Here is a 21,205-nt window from a genome sequence, read left to right as displayed (position 1 = left end):
ACAAAAAAACAAAAATTAAAAATTTGAATTTTAAAACTTCGACTATAATTTTATGACATTAAATAAAATAAAATGAAAATGTTGTAAACATAAAAGTTGTATAACTCATCGACATGTACACCTTTTATTTTGGTCATCTTGTCATGTGACTTTGTTTGAACGATTCAAAATTTGAAATTCAAATAATTTCAACTTGAAATAATATTTTGAAAGAGTAAATAATTTCAGATGAAAAACTCATGAATACCAATGTTGTAGAACTCATTAATATGTACAACTTTTATTTTGATCATATTTTCATTTAACCAAATTTGAACCGTTGTAATTTTGAATTTCACTAAATAGCAACTTCAAACAAGATTTTGAAACCTTAAATGATTTCAACAATAAAAGTCGTGAACATAAAAGTTGTTGAACTCCTCACTGTCTACAACTTTTATTTTGGTCACTTCTTCATGTGACAAAGTATTAGTAAACATTATTTATAAATTCACATATGACTCATAAAGATCTACTTTTATTTTGGTCATTTCTTCATTTCATAAAGTGTTAAGTGATTTCAAAAAGTTTTAGTAGTAATAGAGTGGATGTTCAAATAGAGTCATCTGAATGTTGCAAAGGGTAGTCTCACATGCATAAAATATAGTCTCACACGCATACAAAAATATATAGTCTTACACACGTACATAAATATATAGTCTCACACGCATGCATAAATGAAGTCTTATAAACACACACTTACACAAACACTCCACGTTCAACAACTAGCTAGCCCGTTGTAACGACTTTCCCCTTGACACCTTTTCGTTCCCATGGCATTATGTCTTTGGGGAGGTTTTTTTCCACAACACTGATCTTTTTAGGAAAGTCTGTGAATAGCGGCATCTCATCGTAGTTATTGTAAGCTTCAACATCGTCCACGCCATCAACTCCAATAATGTGTTGTTTACCGGAGGCAACCACGTGCTTTGTCTTCTTCTTCGGGGGGAGGTTACTTTGTGGGTCAGACATATAGAAAACTTGTGCGACACGTGAAGCGAGCACCCAAGGGTCATGTTGGTAGCCTAGATTCTTGAGGTCCAGGACTCTCAATCCAATTTCGTTCAGTTGGTGTTGTTTGATCCAACGGCATCAAAACAGGGCCACCATTATATCCCTTCCATAGTCAAGTTCCCATATTTCTTCAATGATGCCAAAGTATTGGATCTTTCGCCCTAATCCATCGAGAGCCTCTATTCGAACACCGCTGTTTTAGTTCACATATTTACTATCCTTTGCGTGGGTATAGTACGTATACCCATTGATGTCATAAGCATTCCAAGATGTCACTTGTCTCGATGGCCCCTCCGCCAACCTACTGATGGTAATAGAGTCTATGGTTTCTCCAGGCGGTATGTTTTGGTCCTTCAACCATGTAGTTAGTCGTTGCTTGTGTTGTTTCATGACCCAATCATCCGAACGACCATTTCTCTCCACCATAATGATAGCCAAGTGTTCATCAATATACGGTTGCATCAGTTGTGTACTCTACAAGACGCTGTAATGCGCCCGACTCACCTTTTTGTAATCATGGTCGATGAACACTTTTCTACCACTAGTGCCCTTCTCGGCCAGCCTACCCTTGTGACGAGAATCGAGTTTACCAATCCCTTTCTATACTTTTAGGTACTCTTGACAGCACTCGACGACTTCTTTAGTACTATAACCCTCTATCATGGAGCCCTCTGGGTATGCTCGATTATGCACGTATCGACTTAGAACCGACATGAACCGCTCGTAGGACCACATTTCATGCAAGTAGCAAGGGCCAAGCGTCTGTATTTGATGAACCATGTGAATCATGAGATGTGGCATTATATCAAAAAAGCAGGAGGTAAACACATCTCTAGTTAGTTTTGTGTCTCCATCACAAATTCATGTAGGTCACTCAGCTCTTCCTTGCCAATCGCCTTTTGTGAGATCTTCGAAAAGAAGTAGCACATGCGGGTGATGGCCATTTTCAAGAACTCTAGCTTTATAGCCCTGATTGCAATAGGTAGAAATACTGTCAGCATCACATGGCAATCATGAGCCTTGCAGTGTGTTATTGACAAGTCTTTCATTGACACTAGCTTCTTCACATTTGCTGAAAACCCAGTCGGGACTTTGATCCCCCTCAGGAAAGTGCATATAGCTCTCTTCTCGTCTGGTGTTAGGTTGAAGCACGCCGCAGGCAGAGTGTATTTTCCATTAGCCTCAGGTACCGGGTGAAGCTGTGGCATCACGTTTAGCTGCACCATGTCTTTTCATGCTTTCAGACCATCCTTTGACTTACCTGTGTCCATCAAGGTAGCAATGAGACTCTCAAAGACATTCTTCTACACGTGCATAACATCAATGGCATGGGAGACCTCCAAGTCTGGCCAATAAGGCAGATACTGAAAGAAGATCGATTGTTTCTTGAAAGGTACGCCTTCGACAGGAGGTGTGCTTCTATCTCTGTTCGTCCCATCCGGATTCTTCTTTCCATAGACAACGCGTATGTTTTTCACCATTCTATACATGTGTTCTCCGTTATGACGTCTCTTCGGAGGGGGTTCAATCTCCGAGGCGTTGTCATAAAATCTAAAGAACAATTTGCTATGGTACTTATGACTTGTCTTTAAGAAGCGTCGGTTCCTTAGGTAAACTATCTTCTTGGATGCATCCAGGTACACCCATGTAGTACCATCCAAGCAAACCAAGCATCCCGTCTTCCCTTTGATCTGTCCAGACAAAGCAAACAGCGTGGGGTAATCATTGGTAGTAACAAATATTATTGCTCTACATATGAAGTCCTCCTTTCAGAATGCATCGTGCATCTGCTCCCCATGCCTCCATAGCCTCTCCATTTCTTGCATCAAGGGCTCGAGGAACACGTCTATATCAATGCCTAGTTGTTTAGGGCCAAAATAAGAATAGTGAGGAGAAGGTACTTTCTCTTCTGACACAACCATGTTGAGATGTTGTACATGGTCAAGATCACTGGCCATGTGCTGTGGTCGCTCATCCTCTCATTGAAGGGATTCATTCCATCGGTGCTCAAGCCAAACCATACATTCCTTGGGTCATCGCTAAATTCTTTGTGCTTCTCATCAAACCTTTGCCACTGACTACAATCAGCCGAGTGTGCAATCTTATCATCATCCACCTTGCACTCATCATCCCACCATGTCATGAGTGCGGCTTCTTTAGGGTTTAGGAAGATACGTCTCAAGCGGTCGGTCACTGGTAGGTACCACATTACCAGGGCAGGAATTCTTCTCTGCTTTGCATCGTTGCCTAATGGAGTGTCCTCTGGGGGCTGAGATTCTTGTACCACCTTTTTTGTACCCTTCTTATTCCTCTTTTTCCCCATGGAGGGTTCGTCCCCACCGTAAAGGTCATTGTTCTTGTACCGGTTGGCCCCACACCGGGGACATTTATCCAGTGACTTGAACGTTTTGCCACGAAAAAGTATATAGTGGTTGGGGCATGCATGTATTTTTTTCAACCCCCATTGTCAATGGACTTATGACCTTCTTCGCTTGGTATGTGTTGGCGGGAACTGAGTTTGGTTGTGGCAGCACCCATGACAGGAGATGCGATAGATCATTAAAACTACAGTCTGACCAGCCGTACTTAGCCTTCAGGATGAGCAGCTCAAGCACGAAACGTAGCAATGTCCAATGTGTCGAACAGCCCTTTTCAACACCATACACAGTCTCCTTCGATGCTTTTGTCACCCTTCCCAAATTTTCTAGACCTTTCGGGCTATTTAGTAAAATCTCTGGTCTAAGGGCTCGAATCATGTCCTCTAAATCATCTTCATCCCCGACATGTGCTCCACCATCATTAGTGGCACCACCTTCGTCGTTACCATCCCAACCACCAGCATCACCACCTTGTTCATTACCAAACTCGAAATCCATTCGTGCATCAAGCTCTGCTGAATATTGGGACAGGGATTCTATGGTTTCATCGTCGTATTCCTCCTCATCCTCATTGTTAACAATAACCGTTTCACCATGATGAATCCACACTGTGTAGTCCTCAACAAATCCATGCATAATCAAATGTGATATGATGATAGTCACATCTATCCATGCCATACGGTTCTTGCAATCTTTACAGGGGCAAATAATTGTATCCTTATTCTTTTTCAATGTCGTTGCATGCTTCGTTGCGGCTTCAATAAATTTATCCACCTCTTCACGGAAACCTGCCTTGAACCTTAACGAACCATACATCCAAGAGTTCCTGTACTCCATCTTTTACAACAACAACAAAACAAACATTAAAGGACTACTTATTCAGATATATATAAAAATGAATCAAAGTAATAATTACTTGAGAATAATTGTATATACTTCAGATATATATGAATATAAATCTAATATAATTACATGAAGCATATAAACACACCATGGTAGAGGAAAATTAATTAATGGCCCATTTATCCATAAATAATTAAAATACATATTTATTGATTACAATAAACAATTTCAAAGACAACAATTAGCAACAATTATACTTTACCCAATATCTTTCATACAAACCCTAGTCCAATTTCATCAAACATAAATTTACAAAAACAAAATTAATAAAAAACCAAACCCTAGATCTAGATCATCATGCACATGAAACATCCATAAAACTAACTAATTGTTCACTAAAATCAAGAAACATGGACCAAATAAGGGTATGATCTTGTTCCCCTCCTTAATTTACCCTAGTACATTTAAAACTTGGGTCTAATTTGTTTCATAAGTAGCTCAAGCACCATAGAAGAGAGAGAAAAACAAAACTCTAATTACTCACTAACCAACCATTAAAACTTCAAAAAAATGTGGAATAGCATTTTCTTACCTTCTACAACCTCTCCACCAAAAGATTTAAGACCAAAACCTTCCCCCTCGGTAGAGCAATTTTTGGGAGGTGCCCAAGGCCTCCCCACCTATCTTTCATGGGTTGGAGTGAGTGACCCAAGGAGGAAGAAGGTTCTACAGCCTTTTTATATGTGGGTCATTTGTAGGGGCGGCTGGTGATTGAGCCGCCTCTACAAATCGGAGCTATGTGTATGGGGGCATTTGTAGGGGTGGCTTAATCACCAGCCGCCCCTACATTTCTAGGGGCGGCTGGTGATTGAGCCGCCCCTACAAATCAGACCCCATTTGTAGGGGCGGCTCGTATCACCAGCCGCCCCTGCTAATCAGACCCCAAGTGATGAAGCAAATGAAGATCATGACATGATGACAGTGATGCCATGGTGATGATCAAGTGCTTGGACTTAGAAAGAAGAAAGAGAAAAACAAAAGGCTCAAGGCAAAGGTATAAATTGTAGGAGCTATTTTATTTTAGTGATCAAGACACTTAGAGAGTGTGATTAAATTTAGGTTTGATAGCCGTACTATTAAGAGGGGGTGAAACTCGTATAGGAATACGGTTATCAAAGTGCCACTAGATGCTCTAACTCATTGCATATGCATTTAGGATCTAGTGGAGTGCTAATACCCTTGAAAATATTTATGAAAATATGCTAACACATGTGCACAAGGTGATACACTTGGTGGTTGGCACATTTGAGCAAGGGTGGAGAAGTTAGAAGTGAAATGGAGTTGGTCGCAATGATGCTAGCGTCGGTCAACTGATCGGACGTTGGGTCGCTCTACCACCGGACGCTGAAGGGCTGCGTTCGGTCGTGTTGTTGGTCGGCATAGTGATTAGGGTTAAGCACCGAATGCTGGGCTATGTCCGGTCAAGCATGACTGGACGCGTCTGGTCGGCAAAAACACGTTTTGGACCCTTACTGTAAACGACCGGACGCTGAGGGTCCAGCGTCTAGTCAGCTCTGTCGGAGCGTCCGGTCAACATTTCGACCATTGAGATCAAACGAACACCGTTGAACGTAGGAGACACGTGGCCGCCATCGGGCGACCGAACGCTGAGGAGCAGCGTTCGGTCAGTTGGACCGGAGCGTCCGGTAACCCCGATCAGTACCCAGTGAAGGGGTACAACGGCTCTATTTTGTGGGGGCTTCTATTTAAGCCCCATGGCCGGTTCAAGTTCACTCTCTTGGCCATTTGCATTGACATAGCAACCTTGTGAGCTTAGCCAAAGCCCTCCCACTCATCTCCATCATTGATTCATCATCATAGTGAGATTGGGAGTGATCCAAGTGCATTGCTTGAGTGATTACATCTAGAGGCACTTGGTGTTCGTGTTTCGCTGTGGATTTCACTTGTTACTCTTGGTGGTTGCCGCCACCTAGACGGCTTGGAGCAGCGAGGATCATCGAGCGGAGGTGGTGATTGTCTCCGGCTCCGATCGTGGTGATTGTGAGGGGTTCTTGACCTTTCCCCGGCGGAGCGCCAAAAGGTAATCTAGTGGATTGCTCGTGGCTTGTGTGATCCTCGTCTTGTGTTGGTTGTGCGGCACCCTATTGAGGGTTTGGCGTGTGAAGCCAATTAGCGCGTGAACCTCCAAGTGAGTGAATCGCCACAACGAGGAGTAGCTTGCCGGCAAGCAAGTGAACCTCGGTAAAAATCATTGTGTTCATCATTTGATTCCGAGATGATTGGTCTCCATTGTAATTCTCTCTTGTGATTGATTGGCTCCTTCCTCTACACGACGGTATAACCTTCTTGATCACTCTCCTTACATTACCTCAAACTAGTTGTCAAGCTCTTTAGTGTAACTAGGTGTGAGAGCTTGTTTGCTTGGTTGGTGTAGCTCTTTAGTTAGTCTTTGAGAGCACACTAACATAGGGTAGTGTCTTTGCTATTGTGTGGATAGACACTATCTAAACTAGAATTGTGGTAGGTGGCTTGCATTTTGAGTAGGCTAGCGCAACACTCGCTTCGCCTTATAATTATCTAACTGTTTTGTTAAGTGTTGTTGTAGAAATTTTATTAGGCTATTCACCCCCCCTCTAGCCATTAGGACCTTTCAAGTGGTATCGGAGCCGAGGTCACCGTGATTTGAGGCTTAACAACCTTCGGTGTAAAAATGGCTCAAATCAACAACACCAAGAAGCCACCCCAATTTGATGGCTCAAATTATCCTTATTGGAAGTCAAAGATGACCACACACATCAAGTCAATCAATAGAAAGGTGTGGAAGGTGGTGGAAACCAAATTGAGATTAGAGATCCGGAGAATCCCACCGCCGTCGAAGAAGTGCTTCTTCAAAACAATGATATTGCTCTAAGTGCTATTCATGATGCAATTGATGAGAGAACATTTGAGCAAATCAAGAATATTGAGATGGCTCATGAGGCTTGGAAGAAGTTGGAAGAATCATTTGAGGGCACTCAAGCCGTGAAGGGTGCAAAGGCATACATTCTCAAAGAGAAGTTTGCAAGCTTCAAGATGAAGGAGGATGAGAGTGTGCCAGAGATGTTTCATAGGCTTCAAGTGCTTGTTAATGATCTCAAAGCACTTGGAGAAGAGGTGAAGGACAAGGACTTCTACCACAAGTTCTTGAGATGCTTGCCTTTAAGATTTGGTACATTGATCACTATTCTAGTGAGAAGTGGTTTGGACACCATGACACCAAACCAAGTGTTGGGAGATATCATGACCGATGATACATATAGAGATGATGATGAGAAGGAAGAAAAGAAAGAGAAGAAAGATAAGAAGAAGGAGGAGAAGAAGAAGAGTATGGCATTCAAGGCCACATCATCCAAGGGTAAAGCTAAGCAAGAAACATCAAGTGAAGATGATGATTCATGGGATGATGATGATGATGAGAAGATGGCTCTCTTTGTTAAGAGGTTTGGCAAGTTCATGGTGAAGAAGGGCTACCGTGCAAGAAGAAAGAAATCTTCATCCAAGAACAAAGAAGAGTCAAGAAGGTGCTTCTAGTGTGGAAGTAAAGATCATCTTGTTGCTCAATGTCAATACAATAGCGATAATGATGATGACAAAAAGAAGAACAAGAAGAAGGACAAGAAGGAAAAGAAAGAAAAGGACAAGATGACCTTCAAGAAGAAGAAGGGTGGATCATATGTGGTCACTTGGGATAGTGATGCTTCCTCAAGTGATGATGATGATAGTGATGATGACAAGACCACCAAGAAGAAGGTTCTTGCAAGCATTGCTATCAATGAAAAGCCTTCTCTCATCGAATCTTCATCATGCTTTATGGCTAAGGCCACTAAGGTACAATCTCGTGATGATGAAAGTGATGAAGAATATGATGATGATAATGAACATGAAAATGAAAATGATAGTGATAGTGATGATGATGAACCTACTAAGGATAAATTAATTGACATGCTAGAAGATGCTAGAGAACACTTTGACATCAAGAGAAGGGAATGCAAAAGCTTGTGTAAGGAGATAAAAGCCCTTAAGCAAGCCTTTGATGAGCTCAATGCATCTCATGAGAGGCTAGAGGATGCCCATAAGAAGCTTGAAAAGGCTCACAAGAAGCTTGAAAAAGCTCATTCCTCTTTGCTTGATGAGCAAATTAAAAAGAAGCATGTTGAGACTTGCAATGTAGGTTTAACTTGTGATATAATTGATGAATCACCATCTATGCCTATCATTATTGCTTCTACTAACCCTTCTTATAGCACTTCCACTTCTACCTCATCTAGTAGTGATGGTCTCACTTGTGATGCCTCACTAGTGGTTGAGAATGAGAACCTCAAGAAGGAGGTCACTAAGCTCACTCACACCTTAGCTAAGGCTTATGGTGGTGAGGACTGCTTGCTTATGTGCTTGGGTAGCCAAAGAGCTTCTCTCTACAAAGAGGGATTGGGCTATACCCCAAGAAAGGCAAGGCGGTCTTTGCTCCTCACAAGACTAGTTTTGTGAAGAACAATGATCGGTTTTGCACAAGTTACAAGCAAGTTGGTCATAAAGAGCAAGAGTGCAAAAATAAGAGCAAAAATGCTAATATATCCTCCCTTAAGCTTGATTCATGCTATATGCTTACTAAGGGTACAAATGGTGTGAAGGCTAAGTTCATTGGTAAACCATGGATGGGCTTAAAGAAGAAAGCCATTTGGGTACCAAAGAGCTTAGTGACTAACCTTCAAGGACCCAAGTAAGTTTGGGTACCTAAAAAGAATTGATCTTCTCTTGTAGGTCAATTACAAAGCCGGAGGAAGGCAATGGGTTCTTGATAGTGGGTGCACTCAACACATGGCCGGTGATGCAAGAATATTCAACTCAATCAACACCAATGGCAATGATGGTTATGATAGTATCACATTTGGTGACAATGGCAAAGGCAAGGTCAAAGGACTTGGTAAGATTGCAATATCCAATGATATGAGCATATCCAATGTGTTGCTAGTACAAAGCTTGAACTTCAATTTGCTATCCGTGGCTCAATTGTGTGATCTTGGATTCAAATGCATATTTGGGGTAGATGATGTAGAGATCATAAGTGTAGATGGCTCTAACTTGATCTTCAAAGGCTTTAGATATAAGAATCTATACTTGGTTGATTTCATTGCTAGTAAAGCTAGATTATCTACATGCTTGTTCACTAAGTCTAGTATGGGTTGGTTATGGCATAGAAGGCTTGGTCATGTTGGAATGAAACAATTGAATAGATTGGTTAAGCATGACTTAGTTAAAGGCTTGAAAGATGTTGTGTTTGAAAAGGATAAGCTTTGTAGCTCTTATCAAGCCGGCAAACAAGTTGGAAACACCCACCCTAAGAAAAGCATGATGAGCACTAGTAAAGCATTTGAGTTATTGCACATGGATTTGTTTAGGTCAACACAATACACTAGTATCGATGGAAACAAATATGGCTTTGTGATAGTGGATGACTACACTAGATACACATGGGTATTCTTTCTAGTGGACAAAATGATGTATTTGCAACATTCAAATCATTTGTCAAGGGCATTCACAATGAGTTTGAAACAACTATCAAGAGAGTTAGAAGTGACAATGGTAGTGAGTTCAAGAACATAAGAATTGATGAGTTGTGTGATGAATTTGGAATTAGACATCAATTCTCGGCCAAGTACACACCTCAATCAAATGGCCTTGTTGAGAGAAAGAATAGAACACTCATTGATATGACAAGGTCTATGCTTAGTGAGTACAATGTGAGTCAATCTTTTTGGGCCGAAACTATCAACACGGCTTGCTATTGTAGCAACCGTCTCTATTGTCACAAGTTGAAAGAGAAGATACCTTATGAGCTCTTGAATGGTAGAAAGCCCAACATTGCATATTTTCGGGTCCTTAGTTGCAAATGCTATATCTTGAAGAAAGGCACTAGATTAGGCAAGTTTGACAAGAAATGTGATGAAGGATTCCTACTTGGTTACTCCACTACAAGCAAAGCATATAGAGTTTGGAATTTGGATAGTGGTACTCTTGAGGAAGTTCATGATGTTGAATTTGATGAAACCAAGGGTTCACAAGTAGAGAATGAGAACTTAGAAGATGTTAGAGGCATTCAACTTTCAAATGCCATGAAGAACATGAATGTTGGTAAATTGAGGCCTAGGCAAGTGAATGATGGTGAAGATGATCAAGTGCAAGTGCTCTCCAACTCAAATGTGCAAGATGATACAAATCAAGCTAGTGCAAGTGGCTCTCATAATAATGAACAAGATCAAGTGGCTAGTACATCATCTCAACCTAATGATCAAGCAAGTGCAAGCAATCAAGTTCCAATACTCCAACCAACAAATGTTGCAAGGGATCATCCATTGGACATTATCATTGGTGATATTTCAAGAGGTGTGCAAACAAGATCATGATTGGCATCATTTTGTGAACACTTCTTATTTGTGTCATCCATTGAACCAAAGAAGATAGATGAAGCCTTGAAGGATGTTGATTGGGTGAATGCTATGCATGAAGAATTGAATAACTTCACAAGAAATCAAGTATGGGAATTGGTAGAAAGACCAAAGGGACACAATGTGATTGGAACCAAATGGGTCTTTAGAAACAAGCAAGATCAAGATGGGTTAGTTGTAAGGAACAAAGCAAGATTGGTAGCCCAAGGCTATACACAAGTTGAAGGTCTTGACTTTGGAGAAACATATGCCCCGGTTGCTAGATTGGAAGCAATTAGAATCTTGCTAGCCTATGCTTGTGCCCACAACATCAAGCTCTATCAAATGGATGTTAAGAGTGCATTTTTCAATGGCTACATCAATGAAGAAGTATATGTTGAGCAACCTCCCAGTTTTAAAGATGACAAGAAGCCCAACCATATGTACAAGTTGAAGAAGGCTTTGTATGGTTTGAAGCAAGCACCTAGAGCATGGTATGAGAGATTGAGAGATTTCCTACTCTCTAAAGGGTTCACAATGGACAAGGTTGACACCACTCTTTTTATCAAGAAGATTGGAAAAGATCTATTTGTGTTACAAATCTATGTTGATGATATCATATTTGGATCAACCAATCAAGACTTTTGTGATGAGTTTGGAAAGATGATGGCTAATGAGTTTGAGATGTCCATGATTGGAGAGTTAAGTTACTTCCTTGGTCTTCAAATCAAGCAATTGAAGAATGGTACATTTGTAAGTCAAGGCAAGTATATCAGGGACATGATCAAGAAGTTTTGCATATGTGATAGCAAAGTTATTAGCACACCAATGGGAACCAATGGCAACTTGGATAGTGATGCAAGTGGAAATATGGTGGATCAAAAGTTGTATCGGTCTATGATTGAAAGCTTACTCTATGTGACCGCATCAAGGCCGGATGTCATGTTTAGTGTATGCATGTATGCAAGATTTCAAGCCTCATCAAGAGAAAGTCATTTAAAGGCTACAAAGAGAATATTGAGGTACTTGAAGCATACACTAAATGTTGGTTTGTGGTATCCCAAAGGAGCAAAGTTTGAGCTAGTTGGTTACTCCGACTCGAATTATGCGGGATGCAAGGTTGAAAGAAAGAGCACCTCGGGCACATGTCAATTGTTGGGAAGATCACTTGTTTTATGGTCATCAAAGAAGCAAAATAGTGTTGCATTATCAACCGTCGAAGCCGAATACATATCCGCCGGTAGTTGTTGTGCACAAGTACTTTGGATGAAGGCCACTTTGAGTGACTTTGGAATCAAGTTCAAGAAAGTGCCATTGCTATGTGACAATGAGAGTGCAATCAAGTTAACCAACAATCCAGTTCAACATGCAAGAACAAAGCACATTGATGTCCGCCACCATTTCATAAGAGATCACCAACAAAAAGGGGACATTTGCATTGAGAGTGTAGGCACCGAAGATCAACTTGCCGATATATTCACCAAGCCATTGGATGAGAAAAGGTTTTGCAAGCTAAGGAATGAGTTGAACATATTGGATTTCTCAAATATGTGTTGATGCACCCCCCACTTATATGACATGCCTCTCCTTCGAGCAATCCAAGGTAAAAGTTGATTGGCATGACATACATCCTTGCTAAGGACATGTTTAGTGCATCTAGTCATCTCTCCATTTTATTAGGCTCATTCATGAAAATCAAATGAATTTGATGATTGTATGGTACCACTATTGCTTCTATGCTTATTTTAATCTAGTGGTAGCATATGACATGTTTGTGGCATTGTAAACCTAGTGTTTAATCTAGAAAATGAGCTCTAAGTGTTTAACTCAACATGGTACAAGATAACCCTTATTTGAAGGTGTGAAGAAGCTTGTCCATGGATCAAATCGAGTTAAACATCTTTGGCAAATGATCTAGATTAGACCAAATTTGGGAAAATAATCATCACCCCATTGATTGACATTGATAATCCTAACATATCTACTTTTTAAACCTTTGTGGTCATTGGTGACAAAGGGGGATAAATAGTGCACAAAGATAGTAAATAGACACCAAAGGGGAGAGAAATAAAGATATAATAAAGATATATGTGATAGGGGGAGAATTTGACATAGGGGGAGAGATATGACAAAGGAAAGGAATCAATTAAAATTTTTAAAAAAACAAGTAGGGGGAGCAAGCTCATGAACTTGTATGGTGCATTTCATATGTTTGCTTGCATGGCACAAGTTTTAAATTTCGATATCCATGCTTGTGTGGTGTATGCTAGTTGTAGGATTGAATGATGAAATGAAAAACTAGCATGCATAGGTTATATAGTGATTTCATTTTCAAAGTGTTGTTTCCAAGTGGTATCAAGCTAACCATGATGCTAAGGATGATATAATGGTGCACTCCGATTGGTATCACGCTTCAAAGGTCCATCTTTTATATCTTAGCGTCATTTGGTAGACATTGACTCCTATATTTCCTATCCAAGCATATGTGCAAGCTACAATCCAAACTCTTAGCACATATGTAGGGGGAGCAATTGCTACCATTTGGGGTTCATGAAACTTGTCCATATCCTTTTACACATGGTAAATATGCTTGGACAAGCAACATGGATTCAATTGAATTTCAATTCATATCTTTGTGAAAGGGTTGTCATCAATTACCAAAAAGGGGGAGATTGAAAGCTCTAGTTTGGTTTTGGTGAATTGATGAAACCCTAAGTGCTAACCTAGTTTATCAAGTGATCATGAGATAGGTAGCACACCCCATGTGATGAAGCAAATGAAGATCATGATATGATGACGGTGATGCCATGGTGATGATCAAGTGCTTGGACTTGGAAAGAAGAAAGAGAAAAACAAAAGGTTCAAGGCAAATGTATAAATTGTAGGAGTCATTTTGTTTTAGTGATCAAGACACTTAGAGAGTGTGATCACATTTAGGTTTGATAGCCGTACTATTAAGAGGGGTGAAACTCGTATCAGAATACGGTTATCAAAGTGCCACTAGATGCTCTAACTCATTGCATATGCATTTAGGATCTAGTGGAGTGCTAACACCCTTGAAAATGTTTGTGAAAATATGCTAACACATGTGCACAAGGTGATACACTTGGTGGTTGGCACATTTGAGCAAGGGTGAAGTTAGAAGTGAAATGGAGTTGGTCGTAATGATGCTGGCGTCGGTCAAATGACCGGACGCTGGGTCGCTCTGCCACCGGACGCTGAAGGGCTGCGTCCGGTCGTGTTGTCGGTCGGCACAGTGATTAGAGTTAAGCACCGAACGCTAGGCTATGTCCGGTCAAGCATGATTGGACTTGTCCGGTCGGCAAAAACACGTTTTGGACCCTTACTGTAAACGACCGAACGCTGAGGGTCCAGCGTCCGGTCAGCTCTGCCGGAGCATCTGGTCAACATTTCGACCGTTGAGATCAAACAAACACCGTTGAATGCAGGACACACGTGGCCGCCATCGGGCGACCAGACGCTGAGGAGCAGCGTCCGGTCAGTTGGACCGGAGCGTCCGGTCACCCCGATCAGTACCCAGTGAAGGGGTACAACGGCTCTATTTTATGGGGGCTTCTATTTAAGCCCCATGGCCGGTTCAAGCTCACTCTCTTGGCCATTTGCATTGACATAGCAACCTTGTGAGCTTAGCCAAAGCCCTCCCACTCATCTCCATCATTGATTCATCATCATAGTGAGATTGTGAGTGATCCAAGTGCATTGCTTGAGTGATTGCATCTAGAGGCACTTGGTGTTCGTGTTTCGCTACGGATTTCACTTGTTACTCTTGGTGGTTGCCGCCACCTAGACGGCTTGGAGCAGCGAGGATCGTCGAGCGGAGGTGGTGATTGTCTCTGGCTCCGATCGTGGTGATTGTGAGGGGTTCTTGACCTTTCCCCGGCGGAGCGCCAAAAGGTAATCTAGTGGATTGCTCGTGGCTTGTGTGATCCTCATCTTGTGTTGGTTGTGCGGCACCCTATTGAGGGTTTGGCGTGTGAAGCCAATTAGCGCGTGAACCTCCAAGTGAGTGAATCGCCACAATGAGGAGTAGCTTGCCAGCAAGCAAGTGAACCTCGGTAAAAATCATTGTGTTCATCATTTGATTCCGAGGTGATTGGTCTCCATTGTAATTCTCTCTTGTGATTGATTGGCTCCTTCCTCTATACGACGGTATAACCTTCTTGATCACTCTCCTTACATTAACTCAAACTAGTTGTCAAGCTCTTTAGTGTAACTAGGTGTGAGAGCTTGTTTGCTTAGTTGGTGTAGCTCTTTAGTTAGTCTTTGAGAGCACACTAACATAGGGTAGTGTCTTTGCTATTATGTGGATAGACACTATCTAAACTAGAATTGTGGTAGGTGGCTTGCATTTTGAGTAGGCTAGCGCAACACTCGCTTCGCCTCATAATTGTCTAACCGTTTTATTAAGTGTTGTTGTAGAAATTTTATTAGGCTATTCACCCCCCTCTAGCCATTAGGACCTTTCAGTAGGTCATCATTGCATATGCCAAAGTGCTTCAGTTCATTAAGAATGCAAAACAGGTCCATGCATATGTAATGATTCGTATCACTCCATAGGCCAGATGCCTCAGTTAAAAAAATAGAATAGAAAAAATCATAAAACAGCTGCGGCCACCCCCCTACCCCCGCTGCACGGCAGCGCCGCGTCTTGAGAGATGGAGAGAGATGAAGCGGATAATAGAGTTGGAGGGGAGAGAAGCAGCGGTGTGTATAGAGGACATAGGAGCACAGGATATTTTTAGATGGCAGAGTGAAAAACGTCGGGGTGAAACACAACCATAAAACCGGAAACAAGTGGCCAAAACTTTTCAGAGTAACGTGGCCACCCTGAGCGCACGTCAACTGCAGCCGAAATGCAGGAAGCAATATATTGTCACTTGAGATCAGAAAAAAGATCATAAAACAGTGATAATCATGACCACATCTTCTCATATGTTATAATTAAGAAGAAGATATTTGTTTCCAGCAACATTGTCATTGACATGTGGTGGAAAAAGATAAAATAGCAATGGCATGTAAATATTGTCAGGTTTGGCATATGGGAATGCGTCACTAGCAACTCTGCAAAGATCATAGAAGAGCCGTAATCATGACTGCATACTCTTATTTAACTCTGCAAAGCAGCTGGGATTCGCTCTAGGACAACCCGTTTATGTTGGCAAAAATCACTTCCTATATTTCAGAAAAAGGTATCTATCTCTAGCATCATTGGCATTGACATATGGTCAACCAAAAAATACAAAATAGCAAAGGCACCTCACAGGTACCATCGTATGCTCAAACTGCAATCGGTACATCATCAGCAACGGCATATGCTGAGACTAAAATAAATAAAGCAGCACCATAGGCACACTTATATATACTGATGAAAAGATTACAGCATCAACATAGCGGCACAAAACCTTATGTGTAAGCAAAATAAATCCATATATACAGGAAATGAAATCAAGGGATCAGAGACACAAGGTAGAAAAGGAGATAAAGGGGATTTTTGGCACCCGATTCACTACATAGATTGAATGGGGAGCGGACAAATCCAACCATGCAGCCGACGGATCCAGCCATCCATCACCTGAGCCGGCAATGGAAGGGGAGGGAAGCAAGAGAGAGAGAGAGAGAGCGCACCTTTACCTGTACAGCGGCCGAGCAGCAGTCGGTCCGTGGCCACCTCTCCCGCGGCCCGCGCCCACAGTGTGCAGCGGCGGCGGCGGCCAGCGGGCCTGCTCGCAGCGGCGCGCTCGCACCCACCCCCGACCAGGGGCATGGCCGCCGAGCACAGGCAGCTAGGGTTTGGTCGAGCACACGTGGAGCGGCGGGAAGGGGCAGCGCGGGGGAAGCAGCGCCGGCGGCTGCCGGCATGGCCCGGTCGTGCCGCTCCGTGGCCGAGGACGTCCACCGCCGTCGGGGCACCCACCATGGGGGCCCACGCGCGGCTCACCGCCCCGTCGGGCGAGAGGGAGAGGGAGAGAGAGGAAGGGAAGGTGGGCGCGGACGCGGCGGAGGCGACGTATGCAGGAGTAGAAGCGTCGAGGTCGGGAAGGAGAAGAGTGGAGAAGGAGAATTGTGTAGAAGTAGAGGCCGAAGCTGGGTATATATTTGGTCTTGTGGATTCGGACGAGAAGCCGGAGAAGGTAAATGAAAGAAAAGAGTAAGCCGGAGAAAGTCACGAGAAGCGGTAGAAGTTGTTTTCGAAGAGAATCCGCTTCAAGTAATAAGGGCAACGGGATAGAGAATCGGACGGCTGGGGTCATTTGGGCCGACGTGGATGCTGTCTCCGACGACCAAAGTAACGTGCTTTGATAAAAATAGATTGCTCCATCTCTGCTCGAAACAAGCGAGCGAGCAGTAATGAATCTGCAGTCAAACAAGGAGTCACGCACGCGCATACACATACAACTATACCAACTTCGTACAAAAAAAAGTACTCCTTTCATAAAAAAAGTTGTAATTCTTTTTTTTTGAGAAAATAATCAATTTAAAATTTGACTGAAATTGTATAAAAATATTAACATTTTATGGTGCAAAATAAGTATAATTAAATTAATTATGACATTTTTTATAGTAACCTAGTTGGAGACCATACTAATATCATTCACTATGAACTTGATCAAAGTCAAGCTAGTTTGACCGGCACGAATAAGTAAATCACATAGTTGCATCTTTCTATAGACGGAGAAAGTATATTTAGTATCAGTTTCCTTATCAAATATATTTTTAAAATATAACTATTCGAAATATAAATCTTAATATTTTTTATATAAATTTAGTGAAAGTTAACATGATTTGCCTCGGATCTGAGTTGCATTCTAGAACAAATAGAGTACATAACTACACATTGTGCACTCATGTATACGACGGAACAAAGAAATTAAGTGACAGGATTCAAAGCAATGCACGAGAATGGAGGATTCAAAGAAATTAAGTAAATCACATTGTGCCACCCAGGATATTTAGAACAACTCTCTACTTAGTGTTGTTTTCTCTCTCACTGAAGTGTCAACCCATTTTGAAATCATGTGCTGAAGACCTGTGAACTTGGATATGGTTGGATGGAACGCAAATATTGCTTATAGTTACTTTTTATCTAAGTTTGGAATTTGAAAAAAATAGAAGAAATATGAAGTAGGAGAAATGGAAAAAGGAGAAAATATGATTAGGTGGAATGAAAATCTTGTCCCTAGGTACTTGGAACTCGTGAACGAAACATAAAATAAAGATAAAAAGGGACAAATACAGGATATAAAATAACTTGGGATTTTTTAAAAAAAAAGAGGGGAAAAGGGGATGGAAAATAAAAGAAATATAAAAATTATTAAATACAGGAAATATAAAATAGCTTTGAAAATGAAAAAGAGGAAAAGGACTTTGAAAAACAAAAGAAAGAGAAAATGGGAAATAATAGAGAAAGTTTGGAAAATAAAGAACACAAATGGAAAAAAAAAAAGGACGCTAGAAGGAGGGCTTGAACCTCCGACCTTGTGGTTAACAGCCACACGCTCTAACCAACTGAGCTATTCCAGCTGTTGCTCTTGGAGACTATAGTTTTATATTTGTCACAAGTATCAAAGTGTCTACATGTTCCTCCATGTTTGCATTCAAATATTTTGTGAACCTAATGTCGACTGAAACCATGGTTTTAAGGACACTTTGGTACATCTTATAGGGTGCCTATGGCCAGAATAAGTTGGAACTAGAAGCTATACTAATCATAGAGCACAGTTTTACATAGATTCTCCATAAGCAGACCTTATTCACGTTAGGGACATATTTCTATAGAATTCCCCAGCGGGGAAAACAAAGGCTCTGTTCGGCATGACTTATTGCTGCCGCGGCTGATTTTTAAAGCTAATTTGTTATGAGAGAAATACACTATTCCATGGCTGAAAAAGTATGACTGATTCTGGCTAATAAGCTCAAACCAATAGAGCCAAATACTCTATATATCTATTGAATGGCAACAGTTGCGCGCAGCCATGGTACTCTTGCTAGAAGCTATACTGATCATAGAACAACCACTCAATCAGTCACCTTTTCAACACTGTTAAGGAGCACAGTGCTCGGTGATGCAAAGCTAGCTCGTACATGATTACTCTGCAGAAAACTTTATTAAGATCTTTAACTGTTGCTATGCAGCCTTAAAAAAAATCAGCACAGTACTACGGGCATGCCATGAACATGATACAAAACATACAAGACAACAAGCATATTCACGCTCTATAGTTATCATATCTTTTCAGCCATGAAATAGTATTTTCCTCTCACAACATTTCAGCATAAGTCAAATTCCAGCATAAGCGAACAGGGTAATGTCATCATCTCTTTGGTGCAGCAGAGGCAGATTTTTATCAGTCATGGTGAATGTTAGATGATGTGGAAACGCAGAACTTGCAGCTTCGCTGAATCAGGTGCTTTCGTTCTGCACTTGGAACCATGCGAGCCCTGGCTGACCACATCGCCTCGACTCTGGGATGGGAACTATTGGCCCCAAAAATATGCGCCACAGGTCGAGTATTATCGTGACGAGCATTGCTGCACCCAAAGAGTCAACAGCTACCCTGGACAGGTTCCACTTCTCATCTTTCTCATCAATCCTGACACAAGTAACAGAGGTACACTAAGTAACAGAGGTACCCTGCCTGAGACTTGAGAGATGGTATACACGCTCAATATATGTATCTATTTAGTAAATAGATCTTTTGTGTAAACTTAAGACTGGTAAGCATAGTCTGATTTAGTCATTGAAGGCAAACAGACAGATGGATAAAGCACAAAAAGAAATAGTAGAAGCATCGTTGTTCTAAAGGAAATCAGCCGATTTTCATAGGAGTGAGAATGAAGAGCAAGTGAGTTCAAGTACAAGAAACCAAAATAATACAATATGATTATGGAACTAGTTGGTCACATCTAAGCTCAGATTCATTTTACCTGGAAAACATTGGGAAACTGACGATGAAGTATATTGCGTAAAACAAGGAGCCTACTTTGTACATTATATCCCGGTCAACAAATTCATAGTATGGGAACTGCAGAAGTCCACACAGAATATCAACCATAAAGATGTGAAAAAAAGAGAAAGCAATGGACATATTCAGGAATGGAACACTTAGCTTCTTAGATAGCATTGATGAAATGTGAAAAGCAAGATCAGCTGTATTTCTTATTGAATGCCTCTACTATTCCCAGAACTAAAATGTATTGAACAGGCAACTCGTACTTGCTCAAATTATGGTTATCCTAGATTTGGTATATATAGTTAATCCAAAAGAATCTTGACTCTTTCATCATCGACTGAATATTAAATATTTGCAGACATCGTGCAGGTTACCACCTTAAAGTTGTTGTTTCTCACTTGACTAATAGGAAGGATGTCATGCTGAAATAAATTATGTGATGGGTGCTCTCAATTATTTAAACTCTATGACTATAGTTGCATGATCGTCTGATAATACACTTCAGTACATTAGTACTACAATTTCAAGTTTTCTTGGAGAGCGACAATGGTCAAATGAAACTAACACATTGTTCTCTCAAAAAGAATTGGAACTAGCATATTATTCAAAATTTGCAACTGATGGTACATGCACATGACTTATTGAAATAACGAGTCCTAAAAACTATGGATTATCTAGAAGTTTTTACCTGCTATTGTCAACGACTAGGTATGTATAAATGTCCTGAAATGTCTACCAGGTCTAGCATGTCAACATCAACACTGATTTGCAAATGCCCAATGAACTAAACAAGGAATATGCAACATTACTACTACAAATTGGGGTGAACATTAAACTATTTAGTGTAATAAGACATTGATTTTTTAAACCATCTATACAAAAGGAAAACTGATTGTAGTAGAACTAGAAAGTGGAAGTTAAATATAAGCTAGAGCATACATTTGCAATGGCTAGGGTCTCCAGGTACGCTATGAAGTATGACAGTGCTAAAATCCACGCAGCTTCAAATAACCAGCGAATAGACTGTGGTAAGTGAGCTGTAGAGTGACGTAATCTACGGAGTGTCATATTTGATGCCATATGATAGAACAGGAAACAAGCATGGGACAGGAGAAACGTCGTATGAGGCACCTGAAACATGAAAGCAATTAAAAAAAAACATAAATAACACGGCAACTGTGATCAATCATTAACTCAGAAAAAAATGGGAACAAGGTTCTTGGACACATTTCTTCTTCTTCTTAAATTGAATGCAGAAAATTCATGTCAGCTCAACTATCTAGTTTCTATTGTCAGTTTTTCTGAAAGTGCTAATACAGGTGAACCCTTCAAGCTTGGATTCAGATTCTGAAACCAGAGTGGTTCCACATACCATTTTCTCTGTCATTTACTGAAAGTAAGGAAACAGGAACATATCATCCCAAACCTTGTTTTAAAAAAAATATGTTAATTAAACTAATAACCCAGTTACTCC

General features: G+C 41.1%; 1 protein-coding gene and 1 non-coding gene across 2 annotated transcripts; both read right to left on the bottom strand.

The window, feature by feature from the left end:
- Positions 1 to 18,227: 18,227 nt before the first annotated feature.
- TRNAN-GUU (transfer RNA asparagine (anticodon GUU)) lies at positions 18,228 to 18,301 on the bottom strand. Its single transcript has one exon. It is a non-coding gene; the product is annotated as a tRNA-Asn (tRNA).
- A 279-nt stretch (positions 18,302 to 18,580) lies between these two features.
- Positions 18,581 to 20,871, bottom strand: LOC136510364 (cycloeucalenol cycloisomerase-like). Its single transcript, XM_066504842.1, has 3 exons — positions 20,671 to 20,871; positions 19,706 to 19,803; positions 18,581 to 19,371 (listed from the first exon to the last, which is right to left on the bottom strand). The coding sequence occupies exons 1-3, from the start codon at positions 20,869 to 20,871 to the stop codon at positions 19,182 to 19,184; spliced, it is 489 nt and encodes a 162-aa protein (XP_066360939.1). The 3' UTR covers positions 18,581 to 19,181.
- Positions 20,872 to 21,205: the final 334 nt, after the last annotated feature.

The sequence above is a fragment of the Miscanthus floridulus genome, chromosome 16 (assembly GCF_019320115.1).
Source record: "Miscanthus floridulus cultivar M001 chromosome 16, ASM1932011v1, whole genome shotgun sequence".
Lineage (NCBI taxonomy): Eukaryota > Viridiplantae > Streptophyta > Magnoliopsida > Poales > Poaceae > Miscanthus > Miscanthus floridulus.
This window is presented reverse-complemented; position numbering and strand designations above follow the sequence as displayed.

Coding starts and splice junctions, on each gene's coding strand:
- LOC136510364 (XM_066504842.1), bottom strand. CDS start 20,871: ATGTTTCAGGTGCCTCATACGACGTTTCTCCTGTCCCATGCTTGTTTC. Junction 19,804..20,670: donor AGACCCTAGCCATTGCAAAT/GTATGCTCTAGC, acceptor GGACTTCTGCAG/TTCCCATACTATGAATTTGT. Junction 19,372..19,705: donor AGTTTCCCAATGTTTTCCAG/GTAAAATGAATC, acceptor TACTTGTGTCAG/GATTGATGAGAAAGATGAGA.